Raw genomic sequence first — 26,017 nt, 5'->3', positions numbered from 1 at the left:
CTCTAGGACACTAGTGGGGCAGTTAATTCCCCAGTTCAGGGGTGAGAAAAAGCCCTCCCCAAGAAGAGAGAGTGCGGGACCCATCAAAGTACTGCTGGCAATTTGCCACATTATCCAAAAATCACCTTAATATTTTCTGGAAAAAAGTGGAATGTTTACATTACAGACTTCTTGTGATGCTCCTTGTAGCATAAATCTTTTTTTTTATTTTGTAGGTCACTGACCCTGTATATTTTATCTGTTCCTTCTGTGCCTTTGTAGTCTGGGTCAGTTTGACTACTGAAAATGCACATATGTGGGGACATTTTCAGGAAGATACAGAGATTTGCCATGTGATTCCCATTAATGTTAACAGGTATCATGCAGGCAAACCTCTCTGCACCACACTTATATTTACTTCTAAGGGATGGCTGGATGGGTGATAAGCATTACAGTGCATCTTTTAAAAATCAGCTGTAGTGTATTTGGCTGATTTTACAAGATAGGGATTGATGTGCTCCCAGTTGGATATCAGAAAGCATTATCAAGTCTTATAGCATGTACTAAAAGCCCTTATGACACATTTGTAGGAAAATCTTACTGTGCATACAGAACAGTCTATTTTGAAACAGTTAACAATTCAGGGACTAAGGGGTTTCCTCCAACCTAATAGTAGTAGAGTGGCTTACCACAGCCCAATTCCCTGTCATAGTTCATTTTTTCAATAAAAGATGAGAGACAAATAAATATTGGTAAAAATGAATTTTCCCTAGACCCAGGTCTTTCCTGTCAAATGACTTTACTGCTAGGTTTTTTTCTTACACCATCTCTCTCCTTTTTCTACCCCCACGATGGAGATTAGAAGGGAACAGCTGCCCTAATTTTCACTAGATATAGTAGCCAAAGGCAGCAGTAGAATAACCGTTCATCCCAGCTCTGTAGTGGAAGGTTTCAACCAAGGATGCGGAACCCTGCTGTACTGTGTTTACTGTGCAGGAAGGGGAGGAGGAAGGGGAAAAGGGTTTGGAATCCTGTCTTCTACCTAGTGAAGGAATCAAGTTGTCATAGAGGGTTGGTGGGGTTTTTTGGGGGGAGGGGTGAAAGAAGGGACAAAGAACCTCCCCCTGTAGCATGAGAACCCTCCACCTACTATCTAGCTCCCCTCTCTCCTCTCCTCTTTTCCCCCAAATGCTCCTCTTTCTGACCAGGCCCATTCCCATTTTATCTCATTCTTCCCTCCTCTGTAACTCCATTCTCCCTTTCTTCCCTGAAAGCGGCCCAGAGGCTGATTCTACAGCCCAGTTGTGGTGGAGTTGTTGGGAGTCTTAGGTTCAAGTAGCTTCTTAGCTATTCTCCCCCATTCCAACCGTGTACCTTGGCTATCCTAGAGCAGGTCTCATTCCCTGAAAGCAGCCCAGTTTCCCACCCCAAAATCTCACTGTTTTATTTACTGTCTCTCTTATATGGCTCTAGCCCCAAGGTCTCAGAAACCTTCATCCATTGTTCTGTGCCATGAAATCCCTTTTATGTTTCTCAGTCCCCTACCAGATACTCTCTGGGTCCTGCTCTTCCCTGAGGGGAGCAGGGGTAGGAAGGGAAGGGCTGGGAATGCTTCTGTAGCCTTTGTTGGGGGGGAGGAGAGTGGAACAGGTTTGGAATCCTCCCACTCTCCAGTCTATCCTCCATCCCATCCTTGTAGCGGTGTCTGGGGGTAGAAGAGGGGCTTGGACTGGAGCCCTGGTCTATCCGTTTTACCCCTTACTCTGCTTCTCCTGCGTGTGTGGAGGTGGGTGGGTGGGTGTGTGTGAGTGGGAAGGGCACAGGTGCAAGGGCTCTGTCTCTGCTGCACTGTCTGTTCCATTCCCCAGGTGTGTCTGCTCTGCCTTTGGAACCCTACTGCTCTAGCCCCAAACTGCTTAACGTGGGGGCTGGAGGTGGAAGTGGCAGGGGGAGTTTGGGGAACCCTACTGCTGCTCTCTCTGCTTCAGCCCCAGGCTCGTTCTCCTGGCGGCTGGTGGTGGAAATGGGAGGGAGAGCCTGGAACCCTGCCTCTCTCTCTGCTCCAGCTCCCGGGGTGGGTGAGCGCACGGAAGGGTGGAGGGGGCGGGGGGGGAGAGAGGGGGAGGGAGGGAGGGAGGGAGGGGGGGGAGAGAGAGAGAGAGAGAGTGTGTGTGTGTGTGTGGCGGGGGGGGGGCTCTGGGCTGGAACGTGGCCCCCCTCACCCTGTGCTGTTTTCACTCGCTCTGCTCATGAATATTCATGAATCTCCTCCCTGTGACGTCGCAGCAGTCCCGGCGTGAAAGCTGGCGCTGCTCTGGTCCTGCCAGTGAGGCTGTGAATGACTGAGCAGCAAGCGAGGAAGCCGCCGCAGCCCAGTACCGCTCGCACCTGGAGGCTGCCCGCGGGAGAGGCGGGCGGAGGGAGCCGAGGGGCGCGCCCAGCAGCCCCCTGCGGGCCAGCGTTTGGTGGCGCTCACGTCTTGGCAGGAGCCGAGAGTCCCCACCTGCCTGGAGCAGCCCGGAGATGCTGAGGCTGCGCTGGGAGTCGGCGGTGCTCCTGCTGGGGGTCGGGACCCTCCTGGCCGCTAAAGGTGGGTGGCGCGGCGAAGTTTCCCGGCAGCCTGTCGGGCCTGGGGGGAGCCCTGCCGGCCGCGCGGGGGGACGGTGACACTTGGCTGCCCTGAGCCCCGAGCCTGCGGCGTGGGGAGCGCCCAGGCTCTGGCAAAGAGCGGACACAAGTTTGGGGGCTCGCGGCGGCAGCCAGGCGTGCCGGGAGAGAGAGCCCGGTGCAGCTAGGCGGGTCGCGCTCCGGCTCGGAGGGAGCCAGCCGGGCTAATCATGCCGCGCACATGGCTTCCCCCGCCAACTCCTCACGTTGCTTGTGCATGGTGTGAAGTCAGTGCCGGCGTGGGGAGTAACCCACCACCAAGGGGACGCTGCGGAAAGTTGGAGGCACAAGGAGCCCGTGGGGCGCTGGGCTTGGCTTGGGGGGGGGGGGGGTCACGAGCATGTGGGGTTGAGGGGCTCTGGCTCTCCAGGAAGAGTCTGCCGGCTTCGGGTCGCTTACTCCAAGGGGAGAGGTCGGAGACCAAGCCGTTAGCTCGGGAGCCAGACCGGATCAAAAAGCTTATTCGTGTGACTGAGACACCCACCGCCTGCCTTACCCACTCACTCCCTTGGGATTCACTGTAATAGCCGCCTCATGGGGCTGGTGTTCCTCGGCACTGGGGGAGGACAGCTTGCTGGGTACTCGGGAGAGCTGGGACAACGTTTGAATAACTTGTTGACTCCAACTTTCTTTCTTTTTTTTTTTTTGGACAAGATAAACATCCATGGGCGGCACGGGAGTGTGTGTGTGTGTGTCTGGAGGTGGTGACAAATGAAAGGATGTCAGGCTGATTTCTGCTGAGATTTACCTCGACTTTCCGATTACCGTTCCGGTTTGGAGATCACGATTGCATCTATTAGCTAAAAAGACACAGTCGTATTTAGGCATCTCAAATTGGTTGGGATGTCTCCTGGTTCAAAGTAAACAAATGGTCAGGGCTGACTGGGACACTGAAAGGAAAGTGTGTGTTTTGGGGTGTGTGTGGAGAAGGTAGTAACAATTACTTCTTCTTGGAGGCTGTCTAGCATCAAACCGCTGGGTCCATCCCGAATTAACTGGGTCTGCTCCCTCTTTTTATCCTGTTGTTGTAATTAAATATAGATTGTTGGAGGCTTATTTAGATTTATCCTTCAATAACCTCTGCTTTTATGTAGGTCTGGCAACCCTTTGCTGCTACTCATGTTGACACTTATGGATTGTTTTGGCCCATTAAAAAATAATCTGATTTTCCTTCTGACATTGTTCTCTTGCAATTCTGCTTCTTTTCACTCTTACAAAGAGATTCAGAACAGAAGTTTTGAGGTCTTTAGCTTTAGTTTATTTTCAGATCAATTTAAAGTGATCTAATTACTGTGTTCATGTAGGAAATCCTGTCATTTGTATTATTTTTGTGGGGGGCTCTTTGGTGGCTAAATTACAACTGGACTCATGTAAAATCCAAGGAACATTGTATTCAACATGGAACCAATTTTTCTGGAAAAAGATTCCGATTACTTGAAAAAATCTAAACTAGTCTCTCAATAGACAGAAATAGAGGAGCCTGAAGGAACTTCGTTCACATAAAGGGACTTGTTTTTCTGTTTCATATTCAGTATATGTATTTGGAGCACTACAGTACATTTGTCCTGAAAATATTGCATATTATAAAGTTTGATAACCAATAAGGGGATGTATTTTAATGCAAGGATATATCTCTGTTTTTCTCTTTACCTACTTAGCATAAACTTTAAGATAACCACCTCTTGTTTTAGATATTTTCTTCTAGCAAATATGCTATCTTTTGTTTCTTCTTAGGCATCTTTTACAATGTTGTAGCCAGTTCAACAGACAGGCACATCTGAATTCTATATTTTTGTCAAGAGTTCTACTTTCCACTTAACCACTGGAGGGCTGCAAAGAGCACTTTTGAACTGCAATAATTTAAAAAATAAATGATTAATGCTTGATTAAAAATACTAATGACACTTCTGTTGTTTTACATGGCCTGCATTGTCCTCTTCTACTTTGAATCCATATTTGTATTTAAAATGTGGTCTAATCTGTGGGTAAAATATCACAGTAAAGTGTCATATAATCACACGTAATGCATCTAGTATCTAATATACTTCTCTCTTTAGATTCTGGTTTTCATTTCCATCAATAAAGAGGGGAAAGATAAAGGTTGTGTAGATTTTAAAAAAAAAATTCATGGTGCTTTCTTCTTTCTCAATATATTTCTATATATGAGGAGGATTTGGAGTCAAAAGGCAGTTATGTGCACATAGTTGAAAGACTTGTTAGTGCTTCAAACTTAAAGCTGTTTGGTAGCTTGAAGCTGAATGCTTTCTTGTTTAAGGCACTAGTAAGATGTCATGCACTTTGTACACAGCTTGTATGCCTTTTGTGATTGTGCATCTTGCTGTAGGGGGTAGCACAGACAATCCAGGACAATTATTCAGAGTTTCTCCATCACTCAACTATTCTAGTGGCACATTTTTAGATTAAAACACAGAAGGTTTTGGAGTGAGAGAGGAGATCATTGAAATCAGCAGTCCCTCTCCTGTTCATTCAGTAAGACTAATAGATGCCACTTCTAGGATTATTTGGAGTTGCATGCATACAGTTGAGTTGTCGCTAAGTTCCCTGCAGGGCCTGTTTCCTAATCTGTGCAGCCTTCAAATGCTATCACTGAGCGCCTAGGAAGGGTTTTTAGTACATTTTAACACACATGGCCACAAGTAGGAACAAATAAAAATGTAATGCCATTTCACTTCCTCCCTCTGGCCCCCACAAATCTGTGCATAAGGCAGATCATTAAAATTATTTCTCATTTTAATATTTGGTTGTTTTAAATGTTCAGTTAAGCTTAATGAAAGATCCAGAACATCTTGTGGGATCTCACTAGTTACACTATTGAAATTCAACTCTTATTTGGAATCTGTGAGTAACATAAACACTACTTTAATCCTAATTTTAAGTACAGCAGGAAGCATCTCAGTGATCTAAATAAGTAGGGGAACATTTGATACAAAATTAAATCAGTTATATGTGCAAAACTTGTAGCCTTAGTTATTCAGAACACTTCCAAATCAATGGAACATTGAGTCCCACTGGGCAAATGCATTATGTGGCATCAGATATGACTGCCAGCAACATGAAAACAGCAAACCCAAAGGGACAGATACTTCATATTTTGCTTCCAACAAACATATAAGCCTGAACTCTTCCCCCTGCATCTCCCCTAGCAGAAATGTTTGAGAATTTCATAGGAAGATATCTTAAATATTAAGATGAATGAACTTGAGTTCCTGGTATTAAATGAGGATATTCATATAATAGGCACCACAGAAACTTGGTGAAATGATGATGATAAATAGGACATGGTACACAATATAGAAATGCCAGAGTACGCTCATGCTGGGGGAGGGCGTAGCACTAAATGTGAAAGAAAGCACAGGGTCAAATAACATAAAAATCTTAAATGAATCAGATTGTACTCTAGAATCTCTATGGGTAGACAGTCAATGCTTGAATATTAAGAATATAAGAGTAGGAATATACTACCGACCACCTGATCAAGATAGTGATTGTGTAATGCTCAGGGATATTAGCATGGTTACCAAAACGGACAACCTAATAATGAGGATTTCAGCTATCCCCCTATTAACTGGGAACATGTCACCTCAAGATGGGATGCAGAGATAAAATATATAGACACCATAAATGACTTCATCTTGGATCAGCTAGTGCTGGAACTCATGAGGGGAGAGGCAATTCTTGATTTAATCCTAAATGGAGCACAGGGATCTGGTCCAAGAGCTGAATATAGTTGAACTGCTCAGTAATAGTGACCATAACATAATTAAATTTAACATCCTCATAGAGAGGAAAATACCAAAGAAATCCACCACAGGAGCATTAACTTCAAAAAGGAGGACTACACAAAAATGAAGAAACTAGTTATACAGAAATTAAAAGGAACAGTCCCAGGAGTGAAATGCCTGCAAGCTGCATGGAAACTATTTAAAAACACAGTAATAGAGGCTCAAACTAAATGTATACCTCAATTAAAAAAACAGTAAGAGGACCAAAAAAACCACCCCTATGGCTAAACAACAGAGTAGAAGAAGCGGTTAGAGGCAAAATGACATCCTTTAAAAATTGGAAGTCCAATCCTACAGAAGAAAATAGAAAGGCACATAAACTCTGGCAAGTAAAGTGTAAAGGCAGGCCAAAATAGAATTTGAAGAGCAACTAGAAACTAACAGCAAAAATAATTTTAAGTACATCAGAAGCAGGAAGCCTGCCAAACAGTCATTGAAACCACTGGATAATTGAGGTACTAATGGAGCACTCGAGGAAGACAAGGCTGTTTCAGAGAAGCTAAATGAATTCTTTGCATCAGTCTTCGCTGCAGAGGATGTGAGGGAGTTTCTCACACCTGAGCCATTCTTTTTAGCTGACAAATATGAGTAACTGCCCCAGGTTGAGGGGTCAGTGGAGGAGGTTTTGGAACAAATTGATAAATTAAGCAGTAATAAGTCACCAGGACCAGATGGTATTCACCCAAGAGTTCGGAAGGAACTCAAATATGAAATTGAAGAATGAGTAACTGTGGTGTGTAACCGATTGCTTAAATCAGCCTCTGTAGCAGATGACTGGAGGATAGCTAATGTGATGCTGATTTTTAAAAAAGGGCTCTGAGGCGATCTTGGCAATTACAGGCTGGTAAGCCTAACTTCAGTACCAGACAAATTGTCATTTCAACTAATAAAGAGTAGAATTATCAGACCCATATAGATATTTTGGGGAAGAGTCCACATGGGAAAGGGAAATTGTGCTTCACCAATCTACTAGAATCCTTGGAGGTGGGTCAACAAGCATGTGGACAAAAGTGAGCCAGTGGATATAAGGTGCTGGACTTTTTGAAAGCCTTTGACCAGGTCCTACTCCAAAGGCTCTTAAGCAAAGTAAGCTGTCATGGGATAGGAGGGAAGGTCCTCTCATGGATCAGTAACTGGTTAAATGATAGGAAACAAAGGGTAGGAATAAATTGTCTGTTTTCCTAGTCAAGAGAGGTAAACAGCAGTGTCCTCCAGAGGTCTGTACTGGGACCTGTCTTGTTCAACGTATTCATAAATGATCTGGAAAAGGGGGCAAATAGTGAGGTGGTGAAGTTTGCAGATGACACAAAACTACTCAAGATAGTTAAGTTCAAAGCAGACTTTGAAGAGTTACAAAGGGATCTCACGAAATTGGGTCAATGGGCAACAGAATGGTAGATGAAATTCCAAGTTGATAAGTGCAAAGTAATGCACATAGCAAAATTTAATCCCAGCTATACATATTAAGTATTGGTGTCTAAAGTAACTGTTTCCACTCAAAAAAGAATTTTGGAGTCATTGTGGATAGTTCTCTGAAAACATTTGCTCAATGTGCAGCAGCAGTCAGGGACGCAACTTCATGCTCTGGGTGTCCCATAACTCCTGACTGCCAGAAACTGAGTCTGGGTGACAGGGGTTGGATCACTTGATAATTTTCATGTTCTCTTTGAAGCATCTGGCACTGGCCACTGCTGGTAGATAGGATACTGGGCTCGATGGACCATTGGTCTGACCCGAATGGCTATTGTGTTCTTATCCTAATTTCTGAATGAGTCAATATTTGTACAGTGCTATGAATATGTTGATGGGATTATTCAGAAACCATGGGTTTTACACAACTCTAGATGTTGTTGTACTAGGTCATGGTGAAACTTTCTCTTATCGTACAAATTCAAAGTACAAATGCATATGCAAAACAGAAACATCCTTTCTTTTCCTCCATCCAAAATACATTAGAAGCAGCAGTGGTACAGCAATTAACTCTGAGGCTTAGGAGCCAACCAAGATTGGTTCTATTCCTGATGCTGCCAGTGATTTGCTTATGACTTAGGGCAAGTAATGTAAAGGCTCCTTGCCTCAGTTTCTCCATCAGTAAAATGGGGATAAGAATATTTTATAAAGCACACTGAGATCTCTGGAGGAAAAGGTGGCTATAAAAGCAAATTTATATGTCAAAGGTTAAAAGATTTGTATAATGACATTCTGTGTATGTTAGGATATTGAAATGATTGAGAATTCTCAGAAAACAAATCAGGGTATTTGATGCTACTTCCATTGTTTAGGTATTTCAATAGAAGTGACTCTTATGACAGCATTTAATTTCATATGATATAGAGGGAGTTAATTTCTCTGAGTCTGACTAGATTTGATGCTGCTTAGCCTGTTTCAGTTTACATGATACCCATTTCATACCTATATCCTCCCTATTGCATACACTGGAAGATAATCACAGCCAAGAACCAGTACTTTCCAATCATATACTAGGAATGAACTATTGCTGTACTTGATCAAGTGTGCTCTCCCTCCTGTCATCAGCCATTGTTAGTTGGTGTTGAATGCAGTGTGGGATCACAGCCTTGCCTTTCTTGTAATGGCGTTACTCATGGGAGTACAAGGAAAATATTTATAGCCTGGAGGACAGCTCCTTGTCGCCTATCTCTAAATTACACACTTGAACCTTGGTAAACTGGTTTCAGTCTTGCTTTCATCACTTTTTAAAGATCAGCTACTTGCCCCTTTGCAGAAAAGCATGGAAGTTGCATAGCAGTTGTCAGAGACAATGTCCGCTTGTTTTGGCAGTTTACTGTCAGAGAAACAATTAGCTGGAAAAAATGTATCAATGGTTACATCCTCCCTCACAACCATTAGACACTGGAATCAAAGCAGAGTGGGGAAACTAGCTCTATGCACGTATAGTTGGTAAAGAGTAAAAACACTTCACCCTATGTTAGGAATACATCTAATTGCCTGCTTCATAGTTTCTGCAAAAAAATAAGATTCATAGTTGGTGTTACTGAACACCAGAGAAAATATCTGATAAGAAATATTAGAGAAATCTATCCTTTAATTTGTCAGCTGCATTATCTTGTAGACTTTTTCTGTATCATACGGTGAAGACATTTTTGGAATGATGCTTAAAAAAGCCTGGTTCTAGCTTTCAAAAGCCTTTCCCTTGCCCTTTTCATTATGCTGTGTATTCTTTATTTCCTGGATTCTAACCTCCAACTCACCTTATTTTCCTCAAAGTGGTTCTTTACTGCTTTAACTATATCCAAGAGGGTTATACTGAGAAAATGGCAAAGTATAGCTTGCCCAGCACATGCAGAGTGGCTCCGTGGAATGGCTAACACTTAATTAAATGGAAAAACTTCCCTACTGTGGTATAAAAATGGAGACTAAAATGTGTTTCTATATTAAACTATTTTCCCCCCTCCCTCCCTCCCTGGCAAGTATAGCTAATAATTGACTAGTAACCTCCAAAATATGTTTAATGCAATTTTAAAGCTGCACAACTACAATTTAAAATAGAAAAGGAGTACTTGTGGCACCTCAGAGACTAACAAATTTGTTAGTCTCTAAGGTGCCACAAGTACTCCTTTTCTCTTTGCGAATACAGACTAACACAGCTGCTACTCTGAAACCAATTTAAAATAGACTAATTCTAAAGTCTCAATTACAGTGAGATTTGGCTTGAGTCAAATTCACCACTGTTGTCTGTCTCTGGAGGATTGTGAATTATGTTTAGTTTTTAAAAATGAGACGTTTACAATTTCCTTCATGCAAATTGTCCAATAGCAGCCTGAGCACAGCAGCCCTTAGGTCACGCCAAACAGAGAGACTGTGAATTGTGATGTGACAAATGGGGATGAGCTTTATTCGGCATTGCTAAAAATGTCAGTGGATGTTACTGAGTATGCTCAGAAGTGACACTTCAGTCACTTAACTGAGTTACCCTTTTGATACAATGATGTTTAAGAGTTTTTGAGTTTGTTTTATTTCAAAACAAAAACAAACAAAACACAAAACAGCAACTCCAACAGAATACTTTGGGGACAGGTAACAGTAAGTAAGAAGCTGCATCTGGAAGATATGATAAAGTTTCCCAGCGCTCCTGCTCAGACTAAATATCTGACAGCTGTAAAAAGGGATCTAGGTAGCACATATGGCGTGGGAGAGAGGTCAGCAATAACTGTGGTTGCAGATTATCAGTATGTGACTCTGGCAGTGTTGGGAATGAAGTAGCCTCTTCTCTTCTTCTGTATACTGGAGCAGTTTACTGAAGATTGTAAACATTGCCTAATAGTGGATACAACAACAAATTGAACAGATCGGTGATCTTTGACACTAGCCACGCATCCTTGTTCCGTTAATTGGAAAGCCTCTTGCAGTGTGGGAGTTGTGGCCTATGAGAGCAAAGGCAGTTCATTTGCTGAATGCAAATTGGAGGGTCCCTAGCAAAGATTTTAATTCCACTCTGAGTTTTAAAGAAGTCCAGCTCATTTGAGAGCTTGCAGAATGCTTCCTTTACACACACCCAAAGCTCATGTGGCATATTGGCAAGACTGTAATAAGTACTATACAGATCCATTGACAATCTAATGATGAATGTGATCTTGGAGAAGACGACAATCTGTCTAGTTACTTTAAGAATCTGTGAATTATGAATCAACCCTTCAGGAGAAATCTGAGCCAGAGGATGTGGAAAGTGCAAGTCAAGTAAGACAAAAATAATAAACACAAAAGGGTTGAACTCCCCACATCATCCCACCCCAAACCAAACCCACAGACCTAGGGAGAAAAAGACCAAGACTAACATCAAATAGGAAAAAGCTGTTTCTGCCACCAAAAGGAAATGTTTTTCAGTAGACGTTTATGGTTGGATCTCATTGGGATTTTCTATTTCAATATGTTAGCTGTGATTCTTTAAAAATAAAAAAATATGTAAGTGGTTGTGATTTGAGGGGGAGGGGAGTGTCTCTAAAGTTAATAGAGGGGAGCTGTGTTGGAAGACATTTAATGCCTGATTCAAAATCCATTGAAGTAAATGAGAATCAAGCTGTTTAAAGAGTTAATTTGTATAGGCAGCCCTACTTGTACGATGTTGTTACAGAAGTGTTTTATTTGTAACCACATATGCAACTCTGTGCTTCTTGCTCCTTCTTGCACCACAATACTATATGTATACATATAGTGTATGCACACACAAATAAAGTATAGGTGTATAGGAAATGGCCCAAATCCAAAAGAAGAGTTCAATATCTATGGTGCATTCAAACGTTTCATTGATTTAAGTGCTAGTCTTGGCTGTGCAAAGAATATTTGATTGGGAACGTATCAGGGGACTTATTGCTTAGATGTGTGATATTTCTTCAGAATAGTCTCTCATACTGAAGGTATGACGCTCTATGCCTGCTTTTCAGTATTGCTTTGTAAATTCTAGTTAGGTAATCCAGTTTCCTCTGAATCACTATGAAACTGCAATCTGAGGACTCGTGCTTTATATTCAGTTTTATGTTGTGGATTTTCTTTAAATATGCTAATAGTTATGCTGGACAGTTGGTAGCACAGTTCATTGCTTGGCATGAAGCTTTGTGTAGAGGTCTAATACTTGAAAGAATTGATTTTTTTTTTTTGAATTGTGCATTTGCTAGATAGAAGTTGAATTAAGGAATAATAAGGGAGTGGGAGATAGCTACTTGATTTAAATATTTAAAAGGTGTATGTAAAAATGAATTCCTTATACTTAGTTCAGGGGGAATTTGCTTTAAGTAGTTTATTTCTGGTTTTTGATGTACATGTTGCATCACAAGTATGCCACGTGTGGTTACATGTTGACTACAGTAGTTGGTTTGGGGGAAACTTGCAGAAAATGTATAAACCATTAAAACATTATTGCTAGAATAGAATCAAAACTATGGACAATCTCATAGTGAGGTTAAAATCAATAAGAAATCAATAAAATGTAAAAACAACTAACCTCCCCCCCCCCCCGAAAATAACTGTTAATCTCCTGTAATTCTCAAAAGCTGAGGTTTTCAAAAGAGCCAAAGGGAGTTGGATCCCAAATCTCATTGATCTTTAATGGGAATTGGGGTCCTCACTAACATCAGCTTCCTTGAAAATCTGACCCAGTGTGACTGAGATATGATAAAGTCTGTCTTTGTGTGTTTATATTTGTATATTTAATAATAATTCTTTTAGTTCACACCTTTTGTATGGCCAGATCTCAAACCCTGTAGCTTCTGGGGAGGAGAAACCTGCAGGACTAGGTGACATGCCCAAGTTCTGTAGCCATGGAAGCAATTATGACTTCTAAGGGAGGATGATTAACTCCCCACCTGGGGTGGCTTCTTTCTGGTTGCAGATGTTGTGAATCAGCCCCTGACTGCCATATATGCCATTGCGGGTGCTGACGGGTGTTGCTGAAGAGACACCACATTTCTCATTCCAGACTTGGGAGCAGAGTCAAACTCCTTTCCAGTTGAATGACAGCCAGAGTTTGAATGATTTGCTGACGGACACAGGAGCAGTCTGGCTACCCCACTTTGGTCTCAGTGCGGGAAAACAGAAGCTTGGGATCAGTGGAGGACTGTAATTGCATGGAGTGGGGAGAATATTTGCATTGGTTCTCTCCCTAAACACCTACATCTAACTTGCCTGCAGAATGGGTTCAGATTCCCTCTGTCCTTCTCATGCTTTGGGCCTGAACATCCTCAGCATCATTCAGACTGGTGAGCAGCTGGCATACATGGCAATGTACATCCTCAGTATCTATTGAGCCCTGGATCAGGAGCCAGCCTGTAATTCTGCGGGAGTAAACTCTAAGGCACTTTTATGAGTTGGGTATAATAAAAGATGTTTTGAATTTCAACTCATTGTAATGGCTATAATGGCCGCCAAGGATGGCCAGGCAGAATGGCAGGAATTAATTATATTATTTATATCGGTTCTTGATGTTTGGCATTCATGGACAAAATCCTGGCCCCATTGAAATTAATGGGCATTTTTCCAGATTTCAGGGCGGCCAGGATTTCACCCTAGATGTGTAGTTTATGCTTCTCTGTGTAAACATGAACAGTTCTTCCTTCACTGCAAAGCTTTCCATGCTATCCAAGTAGCTTCAGGAATGCCAACAAGTAGAGAACCAGCCCTTTGCAACTGACCTCCCTGTGCCTCTAGCTGATGTAACTGCTTTCAGTAAGCCAGTGGGAGAAGTTCTTGTTTTACTTTTTTCTTCCAAAAGTAGTTTTAATCCAATTTGAGAACATTAAATGAAGTGTTGACCTAGGTAGCTCGACTACAGAATAAAGTGTAGTTGTCATTAGAAGCATGTTTACAAGTTAACACAGCCTTCCTGCTGTTGCTACTTTTGCACCTGTTATTTCCCCCAGTTCCTTTCTGTTGCTAACTGAATATTCTAAGAATGGTTATATAAAAAAAAAAGCAATAGTGTCATTTAATGAGATCTCATTTGTAAGTACCTGTATATTGTCCATCTGACTTTTCTTTTTTCCCTGAGGTCATGAATTTTTAGAATGTTTGTCTGTACAACACACTGTTAGTGGATTTTGATTTTTAAGTAATCAGTATGAATGACATTTCATATGTGTAAATGTTGGTATTGTAGAGTTATCTTTGTATACAGTATGGTTTTAGGATAATTAAATAAAAGTGGGACACCTCTATCAAGAATGAAAGAGCCTCATTCTTTTGCCAGCATCCCACCCCGCAACAATACCTTAATTTACAAAATTAAGTTCTGCTCAGTTTGGGCTTGAGCTGGTGCCTACTGGAGTCAATGAGACTCTTTCCACTGATTCAATGGCCTTTAGAACTGACCCATATGTGGCAAATGTACTTTCCAGTGACCAAATTCTTAAGTTTTGCATATGCCTATGCAAGGGCCATAATCAACTTAAAAGGGACTGCAAGATGGTTAGCAGAAAAAGGTGCTATCATCTTCTGTTGAGCTTTATTTGTCCCAGGATACTGCCAGAGTTAAATGTAGGACAGAATGCACCAGAGCTACAGGCAGTGATATTTATGAGGCAGCTGCATGGCAATGTTATTTAGAATAGTTTTTTAAAGGACAGAGTTAAAATATCCCAACAACTGAAGTTGAATAGCAACATACTCACTACTGTTTGCCAATCTCAGGAAGAAGAAATAAACTTTTAAGATCGTGGTTAATACAACCTAGATCTCTTTTATTGTGAACTGAAGTACAGAGACTCTAAAACTAGCCTGATTTATGTTGAGCTGTTTTAGGAAGTCTGCATTATCCAAGTGGAGCATAAATCCTAGCTAAGATAGGAGACCCTCACATTGTACATTTGGTGTCAGAAATAGAAAAGAGCACATGGTAATGTAGTTAGGCTTTTTCAGTGGTTGTTTTCTTTAAAATCAATTTAAACAGAACAGCTGTGTATATAAAAATGCAAAGGTCACAGTGTAACTTCCATTGTTTTACTGCTTTTAAAGGCATAGGCACTTGTAGGCAGACAAATTGTTTCTGGGACTGTAAATAGTCTGAGGGGTAACAGTTCAAGGCTTATTCTGGACAACATCACAGTTGTGAAAAGTTCTTCTCTATAGTTTAACAGGCTGATATCTTTTGGGGGTGAGACTGTTTGTTTCTGCTGAAAGATTTCAGATAATGCTGACTTTTTACCAGCTGAATATTTACTGCTTCAGATATTAAAAGAAGTTATGTCCCGGCACAGAGCAGTTCTATTGTGTCAAAATTTAAAAATAACTTTTAGCTTTGGATATAAGGAGTTCTTAGTGTGTGTAACTGGACACTCAGTGAATACTAATACAGTTATACCAATATCGTGTACTAGTTTGGAATTCCCAGATTAGTTGTGACCCTTTTTATAGAGGTTTGTAAATGCTTCTTTTCAGTTCTGTTTTTTCTGAGGTTTATTTTAAATTAAGTTAGTATTTTATCAATAATCAGATATGAAAATGTGCATTTTAAACAATGGGTTAGATCATCAGTTGGCATAAATTGGCTTTGCCCCATGGACTTCAATGGAGCCATGCCAGTTTATTATACCAGCTGAAGCTCTGGTCCTGTATTCAGGGCTCTGCTGATCAGAAAGATAAAGTACTCTTGTAAGAAGTTTCCAAGAATGGTTCCTCCTGCTTTCACCCTTTTCAGCAGAAATGTAACAACCTCACAGAACTGCTCCTTAGGTAATTCCATGGTTTTTGTTTGTTTGTGTGATAAGCCTAAAGAAGGGGAGACTTACTTTAATATCAGTCCTTTATTCCTTTCTTTAGAGACTGAGCTTGATTCAAAAGATACAACAACTCACCTTAAACTGTCCAATTGTGGGCTAAACTAGTGGTGGCATGTCCCCTTAAGCAATAGGCACAGGAAGCACTGCTGCCATTTCCAGATTGTAAATCCTACACTTAACACACATGATTGATGCACAGACTTGGCTGGTTACATTTGTGCCCGCTCATAAAGCGGCATGCAAGATTCATTAGGACACAGGTGACGACAAAATATGGTTTTAGATGGTCAGTCTTCATAACATTGCAATGCCAAGGACAACTTCCCTCTTTTGCCCCAGTGCACGCTCCTGGCAACAGTGTCACATTGATGCCACTTTCCCTTTCACAGTGGAGCATATCTGTTGACCCAAAAATACTGCACTTGAATAGGCAAGCAGCAAGACATGGGGGTTCACATGTGTCTGGAGAACTTCTTTAACAATTCATGGGGTGTCAAAACATGTATAGTATGCCCACAAGCACTCTGTGAGAATGAATTTGTGTGATGGACATAGTCAGGGGACAATCTCAAGGAAAAAGTGAGTCAGAGAAAATGCACAACTTGTGCTTTGGGCTATCCTGAGAAATGAACTAACAGCTTAAGAACACACAACTAGGATCTGTTCTGTTCAAAACGCTTTTGTATCTGATGAAAGGCACTTGGACACAACTCTTACCTTTTTCAATGCCAAGATTGTCTAAATATACAAAGTAAAAGGTGGGATCAGTTATTTCTTAGTCTGTCAGAAAATGCATATTAGATGGGTATCTATATTGGGGAGATAAAATGGTATGGCACATCACTCACGATCCCATATTTCTATAATATCTCAGAATAGCAGGATAGTTCTGCTACAATGATCAGATGGGAAATAGTTATCAATTTTTACATTTAAATCCTAATCACTGGGCTTCAGAGTCAGTACTCTTTTGTTTATAAAGGGTAAGTTCTCACCTTTCTCAGAGCTAATAATCCTGACTCTGATGTCATTTGCAAATAGTGAGTAGGTCTAGCAAAGCCAATGGAGTCACCACAATGTGAAGCTGGTGAGAATGAGATCAGAATCAGGTCTTATTTGTACTTGCTGATTCACAGTTGTCACTGTATTGATTCACATTCTGAAAATTTTCTGTACAGTATTGAATTCACCTTTGTTTTTAAATGCATTTGGCCACCAGAGAAATGATGGTATCATGTATTGTCAGTCCAACCTTTGTACTGAAGTAGTTTTGTGATGATGGAAGATGTATTATGACTGATGGCCTAGAAAAGTCTTGGCTCCAATCAGGTATTTACAAACACAATAGATTGTTGTTAAAGGAATATAATCAACTAGTCACTGTTCTCTGAGTTGATGCTTACTATTTTGCTGTTCATCCACGAGTACCTCTTTATATATATCATTATGAGATAATAGGTATGTTACCCACAATATTCCATACAGTGAATCCAAAGACAGAAATCTGAGCCCTCTGAGCAAGAAAATGAAACAGCTGAGTTTCAGAATTAGGATTACCAGAGCCACAGAACTCCTTGACTTTGTTTAGTATTAGTATAGTTAGTCATTCCTTGAACATAACATAAGAATGGCCATACTGGGTCAGATCAAAAGTCCACTAGCCCAGTATCCTGTCTACCGACAGTGGCCAATGCCAACTGCCCCAGAGGGAGTGAACCTAACAGGTAATGATCAAGTGATCTCTCTCCTGCCATCCATCTGCACCCTCTGACAAACAGAGGCTAGGGACACCATTCCTTACCCATCCTGGCTAATAGCTATTAATGGACTTAACCTCCAAGAATTTATCCAGTTCTCTTTTAATCCCTGTTATAGTCTAGTCTTCATAACCTCCTCAGGCAAGGATTTTCACAGGTTGACTGTGCGCTGTGTGAAGAAGAACTTCCTTTTATTTGTTTTAAACCTGCTGCCCAATAATTTCATTTGGTGGCCCCTATTTCTTATATTATGGGAATAAGTAACTAACTTTTCCTGATTCCCTTTCTCCACACCACTCATGATTTTATATACCTCTATCATATCCCCCCCGCCCCTTAGTCTCCTCTTTTCTGAGATGAAAAGTCCTAGCCTCTTTAATCTCTTCTCGTATGGGACCTGTTCCAAACCCCTAATCATTTTAGTTGCCCTTTTTTTAACCTTTTCTAATGCCAGTATATCTTTTTTGAGATGAGGAGACCACATCTGTGCACAGTATTCAAGATGTGGGCGTATCATGGATTAATATAAGGGCAATAAAATATTCTCCATCTTATTCTCTATCCCTTTTTTAATGATTCCTAACATCCTGTTTGCTTGTTTGACTGCTGCTGCACACTGCGTGGAAGTCTTCAGAGAACTATCCACGATGACTCCAAGATCTTTCTCCTGATTACTTGTAGCTAAATTAGCCCCCATCATATTGTATGTATAGTTGAGATTATTGTTTTCCAACATGCACTACTTTACATTTATCCACATGAAATTTCATTTGCCATTTTGTTGCCCAATCACTTAGTTTTGTGAGATCTTTTTGATCTTCACAGTCTGCTTTGGTCTTAACTATCTTGAGCAGTTTAGTATCATCTGCAAACTTTGCCACCTCACTGTTTACCCTTTTCTCCAGATCATTTATGAATAAGTTGAATAGGATTGGTCCTAGGACTGACCTTTGGGGAACAGCACTTGAAACTACATTAAAACACATTGAATGTCCCAAATTACCACAGCATGTATCAGGCCAAAGCCTTTTTAACATGTAATTCATGGTGTTATGACTATAGGGCTACGTATTGTGTTTCTCTCCTCACTTGGTTATAGGAAGGAGTGATGGACTTAAAAGCTACGCCTTGAAATAGAATCCTAGCTGCAGGGTGGATCTGGTTTAAATCAAATTGATTTAAATCCATGATATAAATCACTAGTCAGGAAGACTCTATTTAATCATGGATTTCTACATAAAAGTGCATTCTTGTTGGTTGTTATAACTGTAATACATATTCTTCACAACTCAGATATATGTAGGTTTCATTTTTAGAAGGTACACACTATACATTTTTAAATTGATTTGTTTTGAAAAATTTTCAGATTAGTTTTACAGTTATATTAGAAAATGATTGATTGGTTATTTAATTTACCAAAGGTAATTGAAACAGATATTTATAAAGTCACTGGGAGGTGAACTGTCTCCAATTCAACAGGTTAATCATTAATATTTGGAGGATTTTCTTCCCATGCTGTATTAGGAGGAGAACATCACCAGACAGACATTTAAATTGTTTTATTTAACTAAAACACTGTTATGTATTCTGGATTTTTTTCTTCAACAGCAAACATAATATTTTAACAAAACAAGCATATGGATTTTTGAATTTAAACATTCAAGTTTTTTAAAATTAGGTTTGTTTTTGTTAAAATTGTTTTTAACTAAAATAGTTAAATGAAATATCAAAAAACCAAAAATTAAATTGACTTTGTCAGCCAGGTCAACATGAGAACTTAAAATATTGGCTTCTGCAGCTAATTCAGTCATCTTCACCTTCATTTTCCTGTTTGTTCATAATCTGGAAAAGAAAAACAAGCTTTCCTGCTTTTTCAGGTCCCAAACGATTTCTCAATTTGGAATGAATTAGTCCAAAGGAAGAAAATATTCTTTCTACACTGGCAGAAGAAGCTACTGCTCTTAAAAGTGAGATTAGCACTTCAACAGTGTCTGAATCCAAGTGCTTAAGTGACTTCCACCAGTTCACTGGTGTGACTTTCTTTAAAACATCAACCGCAAACCTATATTTCTTGAATGGTTCATCCTTAGCTCTGAAGTTTATTATAGTTGGCATTATGGCTGGATGATTGTTGGATGGCCATGTCATAGCCAACTTCTCTTCTCCAACAGTTAAGGTTTGACCCTGGTACTGAGTATTGAGAATATTTGCATGAAAATGAGCTGGAGATAGTGCTTGCCCCAATTGTTTTTTTTTAATGCTTGTAATTTAACTCTGTCGTTGCATATTTCTCTTTTTAAGATCTCACTCAGTTCCTTCCAAATTTCAACAGCATCAGTAATAAAACAGCGATTCCCCTGCATTTTGTTCAAGGCTACAGAAATAGGCTTCAGGGTACTCGGCATGTGTTCAACATGTCTCTTAAGCCCAATGCTGAGAACTTTGGCTGTGACAGTGCCATCTGTTTTTTCACTGTTTTGTTCCTAAACTTCCATCAGATTAGGCCAGTTCTTGATCTAGTGCTCAGAACAGTCCTCCACTGAGTTCCATCGCACGTCTTGTGGGAGAGTTAGCTTGATTACTCCCACTTTTTTTTCAGAGGAGCTGCTGCAAAGTGGTTGTTATGGAAATATTTTGCAATTTCAATCACATTAGCCTATATTTCTGGAACACTGAAGTCTTTGGTTAGGAGATACATCAAATGAGCACTGCAACCGTATGTTGTTAGCTTGGGACTGTCTTCACTCTCTTCTAAATAATTTCTTCTCATCTTGGATACATTTGCAGCATCGTCTGTGACCAAAAATTTGATTTTTTTTTTCACGGTTTGTTATAGCTTTTACTGCTGCTACTTGTAAATATTCTGTTGTGTGTGCATTTCCTGATGTATCAATAGTTTCTGTAAGGAAGACATTCCACCTTCTGTTGTCGCACAAGTACATACAACAGGATCATCTTGGACATTGCTCTACCCATCAAGACTCAGGTTAACAATTTCACCGTCTAGACCTTTTGTACACTGCTCAATTTCTTTTTCATACACTTTATCCAGCAATTTGCCTGAGACATCTGCTCTGTATCCTGGTCTTCCTGACTGAACCATGTTAATGAAGTGTGGGTTCTCAGTCATACGGAAAGGAGAGTGTGTTGCGTAAATAATCCGGGCAACTTTTTCATCAATTACCTCTTTTTGTAATCTGCTGAATCTTATCACAGACTTATCTATGGTTTGTTTCTAGATGAAGGAGATTTTTTTTTTCTTTTTGCTACAGGTGATATACTGTGGCTATGTGACACATTATGTAACTGAAACACTATCATTGGCAGATAACTCTGAAACTACAGAAAATGATGGTGATCTTGAAGGTGGATAGTCTTCAGAATCCTGTATGTTGAGAATGAATTCTCCTAAACAAAATAAGTCAGTGCAGTTATTTAATTATTATTACCATGCTGCTCATTTAGTATTACTCACTGCATTCATTGACACTCAGTACTACTTTAAAGGTGAAATTGTAAAAGGAAGATCTGCCTATTTCAGCTATTTATTTTTTATCACAACTGCATCTAAAATGATAGTACCATAGAGTAACAATTATATTTTTTGCTCAAACATGAGAATTCAAGAATAGTCCAGAAGGAAAATAGGCAGTCCTGAAGAATGAAGTATGAAATAAAAAAGTTTACCAACCTGAAGATCTTGCATGTTCAGACATGTTCTTTTCATCATTTTCAACGCAGCTTCCTCCTGAGAAGGAACACTTCTCATGATGTTTCAGTCGGGCAACCAGGCCTTGCAGTTAGTTGTTGCACTATTTGCATTTTGCAAGCGTGCCTGTCTTACCCACAGGTAGAGGAACTTCATTAAAATATTCCCAAACTGGGTCTCTTTTACGGCCTGCTGCCATTATAGGTTTTCCCCTTCTAGTGAGAGAATGGTATGGTAGATCTCAAATCAATGAAGGCTACACTCAGAAAGACATCAAGACTTCTGGAATATGCTGCTCAAACAGTTTCACTTTTGTTTCTACTGCCTGTCCCTCCCTTCTCACATTTATCTCCAGACTTCTTCTCCTTGTCCTGATCTATTCTGCCCCCAACAATCTTGTATTCATTGAACTTTTTGAAACTTTGCATTTTTAGAGAGAGGTAAGGGATTGACTCCGTGTACTCAAATTTGCAGAGGGACAATAGGGTTGAGGTCTATTATTTCTCACCTCTATGTATTCTATTTATATTTTCTATTATTATTTATTTTAAAACCATTTTTGCTGTTAACAATTATGTTATTTCTGGAGACACAAATCCACAGTTTGAGAACTGCAAAACTAAGCATCTCTGATGATATCTTCTAGACTGAGCCCTGAGTCCCATTGGGTAGATATAGATTATTTAGGTTAATCTTTCTATAGAAGCCCCTGGAATCCGATAAGATTGGGTCCCTAATCCATGAACTAGTGGAACTCCTTTTACAAAACTTTTCTTAAAAATTACATGAATATATTGTCTCATACTATAGAATTCAAATTTATAATCCCTATTCCATGATGAGATATCTTTCAGCTATAATGTATCTTAATAGTTTTTTTCCTCAACAAGTATTTTATCAAAAAATCTGATTTAAATTAAAAATGTGATTTTTATTTTATTTTTTTAAATAATTGATTTTTAACCACTCTGCCTAGCTGTAAACATGCCCAAATTTTAGAAAACTTTAAATCTGAGTCTGAACTTTCAATGTGGCCACTCTAAAATGGATTAAATGGAGGAAAAAAATCTTGGTCTCTGAGCACCCCTTACTTTGGTTCCAAACTTTGAAGCTGTTGCTCATCTCTAATTTTCAGCAATGTAAAATAGATTTGTCTCCCACTGCCGGTTTTGCTTGTACTTCTACAAAACCACAGGGTGAATTTCAGCCTATATGTTTAAAGTCAATTTGTCAGTTCACTTATTTCTGTTCTAAGGTACTCTCTGTGGGGTACTGACTGTAGCATCATTGTGAATGGCTTTTTGAGACTCAGTGTATTTGTTCCTCTTCAGAAGTTTCTGAGACTTTCTTTTCAAGATCTTGTTTAATCTGATTCCTATAGCCTCCCTCCAGATTAATCAATTTTCACTCATGCCCCCATACAAAGATTAGCCTGGCTGCAAATGCTAGCCATCACAGAATATATTTTTTGTCTTTCTATTTTCATATGTTTGTTTATGCTCAGCAAAGGAGGAGATTGAACCCCAAATGTTGCCTGGTACCAAGGGAAGCCAAGTTTAGGGGGATTCACAGAAAGTAGGTTAGGAGCTAGATGGAGAAGAGTTGGGGGGGATGTGCGGTATATTCTCTTCCTCCTAATGCGTAGCTGCCTTTATTCATGGATAGCTACTCATGTAACAGGAGGATGTGGCCACATGAAAGGGAGATGAGTCAAGGAAACAGCTACTTAGTTTGCATGCCCTCTCAGCGCAATGTAATTTACAATACACTATACATCATATGTTGTGTGCCGGTCTGATGAGCAATAATTACTTCTCTCAGAATTTACTCACAATTGAGGGAATATGAGAATTCAGTAAGTGGAGGCCTAGCCAATGGCAGCAAAGCACTACCTGTACTAGCCATGTTGCCATAGCTAGGATGCAGCTCAGGAGAAAACTGAGGACTCCATCTGGATCTGTAGACTGTGCAAATATTTCCATCAGTCTCCAGCTTACAAGAGAAATTGTTGGCTCTACTGCCTTCTCTGCTTCTAGTCCTAAGACTGTTATCAGTCTTCTTTTCTCAAGACTAAACCTACCCAGTTTTTAACCTTTCTTCATAGGTCAGGTTTTCTAAACTTGTGTGTGTGCACGCGTGTGTGTGTGTGTGTGCTCTCCTCTGGACTTTCCATTTTATTCACGTTTCCGAATGTGTGGTACCCAGAACTGGACACAGTACTCCTGCTGAGGTCTTGCTAGTGCCAAGGAGAGCAGGACAATTACCTCTTGTGCCTTACATACAACACTCCTGTCAATACACCCCAAAATGATATTAGGCATTTTTTGCAACAGCATCATATTGTTGACTCTAATTCAGTGGGAAGAATTACCACACAGTCCTTGTAAAATGAGTTGGCACAATTCCATTAGAGCTCTAAGATGAGACATTCAAATAGTATTTTCTCCTAAAAATGTGTGTGTTGTAGAGTAAACATGATCGCTGAATTATTGAAAGGGAGCAGAGATGTCAATGTCAGCCTACATATCCAAACAATCTCTAGGAAAATAGTGACCCTGAAAATTTGCTGCTCTGTTGATTGCTGTTATTTAACATAAGACATGTTCCCTTCAGGGAAATTTCAAGGCAGCATTTATTTTAAACATTAATGGAAAAAATAGGTTTTGTGATTGATTTTATTTTTGCTAGAAGGGTGGAAATATTACATGAATGGTACATTGAACGTGATCCAAGTCCCACTGAAGTCAACTTTCCATTGACTTCGGTAGAGCTAGCTCAGGCCCTAATTACAAAAATCTATGAATCTCAAAAGTGCACAGTGAAACCATAATGGAAATTCAGTTTTTGTTTTAATTGACAACAGTGAAATTAACTTTGCTCTGTTTAGACTTAAAAAATGGTCTATGTTTTTACAAAACAAAACAGTAATACGTTTCACTATGTATTCATCCAGAAAAAACAGAAATGGGGAATGCTGCATATGTTCAACATGGTTAGATTAATGGACACTTTTTTACAACCTTAACCTGATCAGGTACTAACCAGGTAGCCTCTATAATACTCAATTAGGCAAACAGTGGACCAAATTTTCACCTGTACAAGCAATTTCCATAGAAAACTGAGACCTTGCAGAGTTTCTTTGTAGTCTTTGACTGGGGTGGGGTGGGGGGACGACAACAGAAGAATAGGGAATGTGTCTCTGGGTCTTCTGGGTTCTACTAGGCAGGGGCTTTTTACTGCTTCCCAACTGTGCTGGCTTCCTGTTGCCTCTGTACATCCTGCTCTTGCAACCTCTTCTGGGGACAACAGAGATTCCACACTGAAGCTGGCATTTCCCCAGTCAGGATCTGCGGGCTCAGAGTGTTTGGACCGATGATACTGCACTTGCAACATTATACTTTTAGTTTTGTATGTAACAAAGTTAAAACATTTTATGCAACCATTAAAACAGCTGACCTCTGGGCCAGCCCACAACATTTTGACACCTCAGGCGGGGAGCTCAGATGACTCCCCCATGCCCCCTCACTTGGGCCAAAACTTTGAAAGGTCTCAATTCTGCCTTCTTCCTGTTCCACTCCTCTCATGGTACTGCTCTGTTACCTACCCCAGTAAAGGAGAACTAACAACTTTAAAATGCTTTGTTCAAAAATTTTAAGTAACACTTACATTTGCTGTTCAGGCGTTTGAAAGTTAACTTTTCTTGTCTGCATTGTAAACACTGGCATTTTTGTCTGTTTGAATAATCAAAGTGGTGCTTTCCGTGCCTTCTTGGTTGCAGAGATTTGAACTGCTTCCTGAAAGTCCACAGTCTGAGCCAGCTAATGCTCTATTGAGATGGTTGCAAGGCCGACCAGCCTCTCCTGTGTCATTGTGGAGTGTAGATGTGTTTTTATTAACTTCAGCTTGGAGAAGCTGCAACTGTTACAGGAAGTGTTAGAAGTATGCGCAGAGCAACAAAAGCATTTGGAAAGAGGGTGGTCATCTTATTTGTGCACATATATTCCAGAACAGCCTTTGGAGTTGATCCAACTGAAATGTATCTTGAAAGGGCTTTCAGTTCATCACCTAAATCACTCACATCAATATTGCGCGTGTCAGCACTGTCTCTAGTGCCCTGCATTGCTGGTGTTAGGTCTTCTTCAGGCGTAGTGAGGAGTTTTGGAATATCATAGAACGTCCCAAATATACTGCTGTGTTCCTTGAGCTGCATGAAACGTTCTTCAGCTGACTGTATTTCACAATCTAGCACCTGGTCAAAGAATTCAACTTTGAATTGTTGTTTGGAGACTCTCATGGGATTATCCCATGCCTCATAATCAAAATGTCTTCTTCGGTGACTCTTGTATTCTTGAATGGGTGGAAAAATAGCTTCAGTGTGAAGTTCCTCTGCCAACTTCTGTGCACTCTTCAGAACGTTTTGAAATCCCTCATCTGACCGGTAAGCCTGTAGGTATGACTTTGCTTTGTCCAGTTGTTCCATTGCTCCAGATATATCAAGGTCAACACCTTGGAGTCTCTTGCTTACAACATTTATTTCAAACCGTATGTCATGCCACAACACTAAGCCACACAGAAATTGGAAGTTATGTATGTTTCTGGTGATTCCATTTCCCTCTGCCACTGTTCTCCCACAAACAGTTCCTGTCATAGCATTATGCTCCATAATGGCAACTGTGGCATCATCTATCTTTCCAATTTGGTGTTGGATAGGCTTTATGGCCTCCACTCTACTTTCCCATCGTGTGGCACTCGGTGGTTTCAGTGTCAGAGAGGATGTTCCCAGATGTTGCTTCAAAATTTGCCATCAATGAGTTGATGCTGAGAAAAATACATAGATGCTTTGAACTATATTAAAAA

The 26,017-nt window shown here is 40.4% G+C and overlaps 1 protein-coding gene across 5 annotated transcripts in view; it reads left to right on the top strand.

The window, feature by feature from the left end:
* Nucleotides 1–26,017, top strand: part of CLSTN2 (calsyntenin 2) — a 741,922-nt gene that overhangs the window by 40,252 nt on the left and 675,653 nt on the right. For 2 of the 5 annotated variants that reach the window (XM_073359983.1, XM_073359979.1), the window contains exon 1: nucleotides 2,240–2,569. The exons of the other annotated variants lie outside the window; for them this stretch is intronic. In XM_073359983.1, coding sequence (XP_073216084.1) covers nucleotides 2,503–2,569 — 67 coding nt within the window. In that variant the 5' untranslated portion in view covers nucleotides 2,240–2,502. Of the gene's footprint in view, nucleotides 1–2,239; nucleotides 2,570–26,017 lie in introns of those variants that run through there. 5 annotated transcript variants of the gene reach the window in all.

The sequence above is a fragment of the Lepidochelys kempii genome, chromosome 9 (assembly GCF_965140265.1).
Source record: "Lepidochelys kempii isolate rLepKem1 chromosome 9, rLepKem1.hap2, whole genome shotgun sequence".
Classification (NCBI taxonomy): domain Eukaryota; kingdom Metazoa; phylum Chordata; order Testudines; family Cheloniidae; genus Lepidochelys; species Lepidochelys kempii.
This window is presented reverse-complemented; position numbering and strand designations above follow the sequence as displayed.